General features: G+C 32.8%; 2 protein-coding genes across 2 annotated transcripts; one reads left to right on the top strand and one right to left on the bottom strand.

The window, feature by feature from the left end:
• On the top strand, positions 2,107-4,061 carry LOC109330599. The gene is made up of 2 exons (XM_019564842.1): positions 2,107-3,799; positions 3,837-4,061. The coding sequence occupies exon 1, from the start codon at positions 2,220-2,222 to the stop codon at positions 3,795-3,797; it is 1,578 nt and encodes a 525-aa protein (XP_019420387.1). The 5' UTR covers positions 2,107-2,219; the 3' UTR covers positions 3,798-3,799; positions 3,837-4,061.
• On the bottom strand, positions 6,040-7,337 carry LOC109331040 (CASP-like protein 6). The gene is made up of 3 exons (XM_019565324.1): positions 7,013-7,337; positions 6,633-6,756; positions 6,040-6,266 (listed from the first exon to the last, which is right to left on the bottom strand). Exons 1-3 carry the CDS (start codon positions 7,234-7,236, stop codon positions 6,051-6,053), a joined length of 564 nt encoding a protein of 187 aa, XP_019420869.1. The 5' UTR covers positions 7,237-7,337; the 3' UTR covers positions 6,040-6,050.

The raw sequence follows: 8,786 nt of genomic DNA, 5'->3' as shown, positions 1-8,786 counted from the left end.
ATGTCTATTTAATTGTGTATATAGTGTACAAAGTAATAACATTTATTTGGGACAAAATATTATTGATTCTATATTTTTCACAATATATACATATATGTATATGAATAACAAAATATCTATATATATATTATTTTATATGCCAAATTAGATATTCATAATAATAAGTAATATTGAGAAGAATTTAACAAAATAAAATGCATCATATTTAATCGGGTTTAGGGACATATTCAAAACCTAACCTAGTTGGCATTTGGGGTCGAGTTAGCATTTGTGTCTAGGGTTGGGTTTGGATTCAAAAAATAATTCGGCCAACATTTAGGATGTCCCTTATTTGGCCAACCCGACTCATGTTCACCCCTACCTATTAGTAATTCAATAATATATTTATATAATGATCAATTTCATAAACTAATAAAGTTTAAGGGATAAGTAAGAAGAAAAAAAATAGTTAATATTAACTATTTGTAAAAGGTATAAAATGTATAGATCTCTCCATTTCCTCCTAATTTTTTGAATGGTTAATGAATTAGGAGAGGGGCAACAATGGTTAAAGAACTAGGGAGAATACATTTTTCTCCTTAAATTATATATTTTTTATTATTTTCAATTTATTCTTCATCTTTTTTGGTTGGAGGTTACTTTGATTTTGTTTGTACTCTCACATTAGTCTATTTATATTTTTTTTTGCTAATGTAATAGTGTTATAAAACTTGGCTCGAACCGGTCGGTTCAATCGTGAACCGGATATCTAACTGGTTTGAGCCTCGCATCTAACCGATTTTGCATCAAATCGGGTTGATTAAGTCAGTTTAAGCCTAAAACTTGTGACTCAGATGGTCAGGCCGGTTGGAAAGGCCGAGTCAATCAAAAAATATTTTTTTTAAAAAACAACCAAATCAATGATGTTTTTCAGTGAAAAACAAGTATTTTTAACTTATTTATAGTTATGTTTTTCAGTGAAAAACAAGTATTTTTAACTTATTTTTGTCATTTGTTAGTTTACATTATAAAAAAATCTTCGTTGTTTGATTAAATTTTAAACTTATTGTATGTTTTTGTTGTAGTTAAAATATAATCCATATGTTTGATGAAGTTATCAACTTACTTGTGTCATTTTATTATAGTAGTAAAATGTTATTTTTTGTTTTTTAATTAGGCATGATAATGTTTTTAAATTTTGAATATATGATTATTAAATATTATTACGTAATATTATGAATTTTTTAAAAAAATTAATGCAAATCAAGTTAACCAATCCAACCACTGAACCAGTATCTTGACCGAGTCATTGACTGGACCAAATTTAATAACACTGTGCAATAGAACTAAAATTTAATAACGACACACTTAAACACATGACATGACAACAAAAACACGTGACAAAAAAAATAATGGAAGGCTATGGTTATACTAAAATCAAATTGAGAAAATATAATATGTTAATCATAAAATAGCAATTTTGTCAACTTTTTTAAAAGATTCAATTTTATTGAAACATATATTGAGAAATAATGTATTTAGTCTTTTAAATGAAGTTTTTTGTGTGGATATATCTTAATTATGCTAACATTAGTTAGCATTTAGAAAATTACAATTAAGTTCAAAACCTCTCATTCAAATTTTGTTATAAAATGATTTCACATGTTTTTTTAACTCTCATAAATTCTTTTGTAAATGGCTTGGTAGACGTTCTTTAAACATTAAATTTGATTACTCAACTCAAGTAAATTTGTGCCTATGACACCAAAATCCCACAAACTAGTAATTCAACAATTTTATTTTATCTAATAATCACTTATTAATAAACTGGTTTAAGATTCTACTAAATTCTCGGATAAATCATAAAATAGATATTCGACTTTTGTGAATGCTATTTGTTGAAGGAACAATCATATATCCGAAAAATAATTAATTTTGTATCTATAGAATGATAGAATATCATTCTTTATAATAAAAAATCTAATAATCACCTTTAATCTTTTAAAAATTTGTCAAAATCATATGACAAGGTCGCATTCCTCCTTAATCAATAACCTATTTAGAGTCAATACCGAATCTATCGTGCGCATTCTCAGTTACAAAGAGGCAATCTCAAAACAAAAAAAGTAAAGATACTCAATGCGACCGTTATACTTCTGAAAGTTTTAAATCGACTTTGGATTTGAAAATAGAGAACAAAAACCATTGCCCTATCCACATTGCAAAGTAACATTGGCAAAATGGAAGAATTGACAGAACAAATGCAAAACCTGAGATCCAAGGCAACAGAACTTTTCATCAGAGAAGAATGGAAAGACTCCATTGAAGCCTATTCTCATTTTATAACTCTTTCTACACAAAACCAAACACCCTCTGATCCAGATCAACTTCAAAAGCTTCACAAATCCCTCTGCATTGCATTCTGCAACCGCGCTGAAGCAAGGTTCAAATTGGGGTACTTACACTGTGCCTTGCAAGATTGTGAGCATGCTTTGAAGATTGATGGGACCCATTTCAAAACCCTGCTATGTAAAGGTAAGATCTTGCTCAACCTCAATAGGTACCCTTATGCTCTAGAATGCTTTAGAACTGCACTTGTTGATTCTCAAGCTGGTGGGAACTCTGAAATGCTTAATGGGTATGTGGAGAAATGTAAAAAGTTTGAGTTTTTATCGAGAACTGGGTCAATTGATCTCTCAGACTGGGTTGCATCTGGGTTTCAAGGTAAGGCTCCTGAACTTGCTGAACACATTGGTCCAGTTCAGATAAGGAAATCTGAGATCAGTGGGCGCGGCATGTTTGCAACTAAGAACATTGATGCAGGGTCATTGATTTTGGTCACAAAAGCAATAGCCATGGAGAGGAGTATTTTGGGAGGTAAAGATTTAAGTGAGGATGCACAATTAGTAATGTGGAAGAATTTCATTGATAAAGTTGTGGACTTTATTAGAAAGTGTCCGAAAACGAGGGATTTGATTGGTAAGTTGTCAAGTGGGGAAGATGAGGAAGGGCTTGAGGTTCCTGATATAGATATCTTTAGACCAGAGAGTTTGGAGAATATGGAGTCAATTGGGGAGATTGATATGGGTAAGTTATTTGCCATATTAGATGTCAATTCTCTCACTGAGGATGCTGTTTCTGCTAATGTGTTGAGAAAGAACAATGATTGCTATGGTGTTGGGCTGTGGTTGCTCCCTTCCTTCATCAACCATTCATGCTGCGCCAATGTGCGGCGGTTGCATGTGGGGGACTACTTGATAGTTCATGCTTCTAAGGATTTGAAGGCTGGTGAAGAGATTACTTTGTCGTATTTTGATCCGCTATGTCCATTGCATAAGCGAAGGGAGATGTCAATGACATGGGGAATTCATTGTAAGTGTAAGAGGTGCGTGTTTGAGGAGGAAATGTTCTTGAAACAAGAGATAAAAGAGATCGAGATCGGTCTTGAAAGAGGGATGGAATGTGGTGGGGTAGTGTATAAATTAGAGGAACATATGAAGAGGTGGAATGTGAGGGGGAAAGGAAAAGCCTATTTGAGGGCATCGTTTTGGTCGGCTTATTCGGAGGCCTATAGCTCAGATAGGTGTATGAAGAGGTGGGGAAGGAGAATTCCTGCATTTGATGCTTTGATTGATAGCATCATAGATGTAGTGGGAGGTGATCACAGGTTACTTAAGATCCTGATGGAGGAGTTGAAGAAAAATGGTGGTGGCTTTGTGGAGATGGAGAAAGCTTTGAAGTTGGCAAGAGAGGTGTATGGAAAGGTGGTGAAAAAGAAAGCAATGAGGACACTTCTTGAGCTATGCATTGGTGCTTGAATGCATTTATAAACTCGGTATGAGCTCCATACTTACTAGGAATGCAATGCATGTTAAGGTAAATTTGGTATGTGATGCGCAAGGTTAATGAAATAACTATTATCAGCTCCCAGTTACTGTATCTTTCTTCTTTTCTTTTTCTCTCCCTGGTTTCCTTTTTTCTTACTTGCTGTAATAAGCCTTGATCAACTAAAGTTGTCATGGCGATAACCAATGCTATGAATTTCAATTTTTTAAATAAAATTGTTTGTCACTCTTATTTAGAAAGTTCCAATTTTGGTATGTCATGTAATGCCAATAATCTAATTTCAGTGTGCTAAAAATTTCATGCTGCTCTATATACAGCAGGGATGATACAGGGTGTGTGTAATAATGAGGCTAAATGTAAATTACATGTATAAATTGGAACCATTAACTTAAGAAAGAAGACAAATTATAAAGCTATATGCAGAATTAGTGTCCTAGCAGTAGCAGCTAAATATATTACTTTATACAAATGTATACATTTCAAAAGGACCTGCGTGAAGAAGTGCAGAGTAAATAACCATTGATGTAACTAAAAAGGGTAGCCTAGTGCATAAGGCTCTCAAGGTCTGAGGAGGGTAGATGTATGTAGTCTTGCTCCCACAAGCGGAGAAGTTGCTTCAAACATTGTCTCCAAAAAGGAAGTATGATTACAGAATTGTGCTTTCAGACGATAAAGCAGTGGTAGCTAGACCATATAGGTATTCTCATTCACAGAAAGAGGAAATTGAAAAGATGGTGAATGATACCATGCTTAATAGAGACAGCAACAGTGGTTTTGCTTCTCCTATTGTTTTGATAAAAAAGAAGGATGGAACTTGCAGGTTTTGTACAGACTGAGGAAAAGGCTTAATGCTGCCACTGTTAAGAATAAATATCTTCCACTTATTGAGGAGTTACTTGATGAACATCATGGAGCCCCACTTATTTCACCAAACTTGACCTCAGAAGTGGTTACCAACAGATTAGAATGGCTGAAGAAAACTTACATAAAACAGCCTTCTGAACTCCTAGCGGACATTATGAATAGTTAGTGCTTCCTTTACCTGCCACTTTTGAGAACCTGATGAATGATATATTCAGACCCCGCCTCAGGAAATTCATTCTTGTGATTTTTTATGATATTGTAATGAACAACAAAACAAGGGATGAACATTTACAGTGTCTTAGATTAACATTCCTGATTCCACAAGAGCATTCATTATTGCTTCGACTTAGTAAATGTAATTTTGGCCAAACTAAGTTCGAATATTTAGGCCATGTTATTCCGAGAAAGGAGTGGAACCATACCCTGCTAAGGTTGAGGCTGTTAGGAATTGGCCCAAACCTGCTTCAGTGAAGGAGCGGAGATGTTTTCTGGGCCTCTCTGGTTATCATAGGAGGTTCATTCTAAACTATGGTAAAATTGACCAGCCTCTTATTGAGTTGTTGAAGAAAGAGGTGAAATTTCAGTGGGGTGAATCAGCTGATCCAGGTTTCCACAAGCTCAAATCTACTACCCGTTTTATTATTGCCAAATTTTCAGTGGGAGTTTATCATAGAAACAGATGCATGTGGGATAAGTGGCAGTCTTATCTTTTGGAACACTGTATCTATGAAGGGTTACAAACTTACAATGATCTCTTAATATTTTGAGCATATGTCTGAATTAGTTTTGATGATTTAACCTTAGTGCAAGACTATAACTAATGAAAGTTCTAAACTAAAAATGTACTTTGCAACAAGATGAGTGACATGCAAATTGCAAAGTTCATGTGATATGCATTACAAGAAGACGAGTGATATTCAAAAATTAGGACCAAAGTGAATATATTTAGATTTTCTCAATTAACTTTATTAATATATGAAGTTCTGAACACTGTATGTTTTATTACATAATTCCATTTTAAAAAGTAGGGTCTTGGAAAATTAGATGTGAGATAATGACAAAGTCGAGTGTTTTATTAATAAAATTGACACCAATCATTTCACAAAGTGAACACTGAAAGAATAAAATAAGAGCTTCAGCTGCACTACATTTGTTATTGAAAGCTTGTTGGTAAGATATCTATTATACATTCAGATTTTGCACATATTAAATGCTTGAAACATTACATTGTGATCCAAGGCTATGCACATTGCACACTACCCCATTTCCATGTCTACCAATTTTTTTAGAATTACATAGTATACTATTTGTATATGCTTACTTAGGATATAATATAAGACCATCACCTTCAAGGTTACATATCAATGCTTACTTATTGATATTGCTGATAAGAGAATAAGAATCATGAACAGAACTATAGCAATGAAAGAGCCAATTAGTGAACCAGAAATGCGCTGACAGAAGTTGTTGTATTGTTGACAGAAAGGAAACCAATTAGCACTTGAGTTACCATAGTGTGCAACATACACTATGGCTGCTGCTGCTGAAGCTCCAGTTGTGAGAAGACCAAATATAACCTTCACAAATTTTAACTTAATCATAATTACAAAATAAATTTCATGTAAAAAATGACTTGCTATTTTGAGATAATCATAGATAATATATGTCATCCTTTAAGTAACATCAAACAAGATAATGATTAAGGAGTTATATGCTCTTTTGGTGTATATTATCACTCTCATTCTTGACTTCACATGCATCCATCACTTTTCTTTTTCATAAGATTTGAGACAATAGATATTTGTTTTTAATACTGATGGACGCATGCAAAGTTTAACTTTTAGTGGAAATATTAGTTAATAGTAACTCAAATGAAGAAATTGAATAAACTATTCCAGAGTAACAAAACTGGCGCACAATTGTAATTACATTAATATGTTTACCGTGTCAAAAAAGACCAGGAGAATCCTACTCTTCACTGCAGTACTCCTTAATATGTGGAAGAATGAAAGGGCAAGTGAAAGAACTAAGTAAACACATGCAATAGAGTTGGAGATCACAAAAAACCTGCAATTAGACATTCACATCATAAATGTCAATTATTCTCGGTTGTGGGAAAATTTTATTTACTATCACTACGTCATCCATCATTCATGTTTTATTTTCATTGATTGTTCAAAAAAAAAAAGTAATACAAATGAATAGTGGATGATATACTAACTATATATAAATCTTTACATTAACGGTAGATATATATATATAAGTTAATAATTTTGATTGTTATGGCATATATACAGGAGCTAAGTAGAAAATGATTACTTACACAAATGTGGGAATGTTATTGAATTCAGCCCTGAATTTTACAAACGGTGTGGCAAATGGGAGTGTTTCCCTAGTTGTTCCCATAGCTAATGCACCTCCTAGTGTAAAAAGAGCTGCAACAATTCTCAAAATGAAGTCCATTATTGAGACCCCTCTCTTCACCCCACTTCTTGAGGTTGCTCCTTTTGAAACTTCACTACCATCATGAACCACAATGGCCTTCATTTTTTTTCCAACTTAGAGATCTTTCTCTTAATTTTAGAGTGATGCTTTCTTTTAAGTATAAGAAATGGCACAAACTTATATACTTGAAGCTTGGCATGGGACAATGATTTTACAATAAAATATCCAATAGAAAAGGGTTTAGTGGATTAGGTTAGCCAAGTTTGAAGTGGCTTGACCTAAGCATGATGCTGCTTACATCTTCTAGGATGGAACCTACATCTTAAGTAAAACACTGCTTTAGTACATAGCACGTCCTTACTATTGTATAAGAAAAACTAAGGAAGATACTTTAATAGAGTTATAGAAACATCTCTTGAGTGACAAAAAGAATGTGCATGCAAGAGCAATTGTTAGTTTTATATTAATTATTATTTATTTGGTAACGTACGTAACGATTAAAATTTCCATAACCTTATTCTTTTATATGATTTCCTTAGGGAATGATGTGCATGCGAATTGAATTTTGGAGGAGAAAAGTAAAAGAGTAGGATTAGGACTCATGAAATATACTTGTGAAATGACTTTTAAGTCTTTCTCTTCTCTTCATTTCTCCCTAAAACTCAAACTTAACAGCCAAACGGTCAAGCGCTTTTAAGGTCTGTTTGCGAGTTTGGTTTTTGAGATGAATGAATGGAAATTGAAGAGTTTAAAATATTCTCACAAATGTATTTCATGACTCTGAAATATTATATTTCTCTTCATTCTCTTCCAGAACTCAACTGCAAACAGACCCTAATACTAATGTTTCTTTGACAGTTGGTTTTTTGAGGGTAACAGAGGAAAAGAAAATGCTTAGGAACATAAAATATACTACTTTTCTTCTACTTTTCTTCGTCTCCTTCAAAACTTAACTCGCAAATAATCTAGTTGTTACTAAGTTTATCCACGACTTAAAAGCGGGGAGTAAACAAAGAAAATCTTTTGAATGGGGCAGCAAAATAGCCTATGTGGATTTTTATGAAACATATTGTTCATTAATATTAGGAATTTAGGATACTATATTTGATCTTTTGCCTTTTCTAGATACTCACATTATGGCAAAGAAAGCATAATTATTATAGATGATGAACCATAGAAAAGTAGCAATAGAATGTCGAGAGGAGGTAGTATAGTGTGACACAAATGAGGTTAGCAAAAGGTTTAGTGGTTTAGGTGTAGAGTTATACAATTACTATTATTCGATGAACCTGTACATAAGGGTGGACTAGATAGCATTGCCAGGTAAAAGACAATTAATGATCTCACATTTCAAGCCCTCAAGGGATTCAAATGTCAGCATCTGATTAAAGAAATAGATGCAGTATATATGCATAACATATATTGATTAAAGAAGTAAATATTAAGTATAAATAGTAAGAATTTATAATAATTTTGTAATAATTTATATTGATATTACTTATTTTGAATACATATTGTGAAGTATATTTTAATATTGGTTTCATATTTATTTATACATAATATATATTTAAATTCATATATTATGTCAAACTATTAACCGGATTCTGTTCTACCAGTTGAAAATATTATCTAAGGATTTAGGATCACATAGA

The sequence above is a fragment of the Lupinus angustifolius genome, chromosome LG17 (assembly GCF_001865875.1).
Source record: "Lupinus angustifolius cultivar Tanjil chromosome LG17, LupAngTanjil_v1.0, whole genome shotgun sequence".
NCBI classification, from domain to species: domain Eukaryota; kingdom Viridiplantae; phylum Streptophyta; class Magnoliopsida; order Fabales; family Fabaceae; genus Lupinus; species Lupinus angustifolius.
This window is presented reverse-complemented; position numbering and strand designations above follow the sequence as displayed.

Bases quoted from the DNA above. Each gene is read 5' to 3' on its own strand.
- LOC109330599 (XM_019564842.1), top strand. From the start codon at position 2,220: ATGGAAGAATTGACAGAACAAATGCAAAACCTGAGATCCAAGGCAACA.
- LOC109331040 (XM_019565324.1), bottom strand. From the start codon at position 7,236: ATGAAGGCCATTGTGGTTCATGATGGTAGTGAAGTTTCAAAAGGAGCA. The intron at 6,757-7,012 runs GTAAGTAATCAT...GTCTAATTGCAG, and splicing joins AATAACATTCCCACATTTGT to GTTTTTTGTGATCTCCAACT. The intron at 6,267-6,632 runs GTAAACATATTA...AAATTTGTGAAG, and splicing joins TCCTGGTCTTTTTTGACACG to GTTATATTTGGTCTTCTCAC.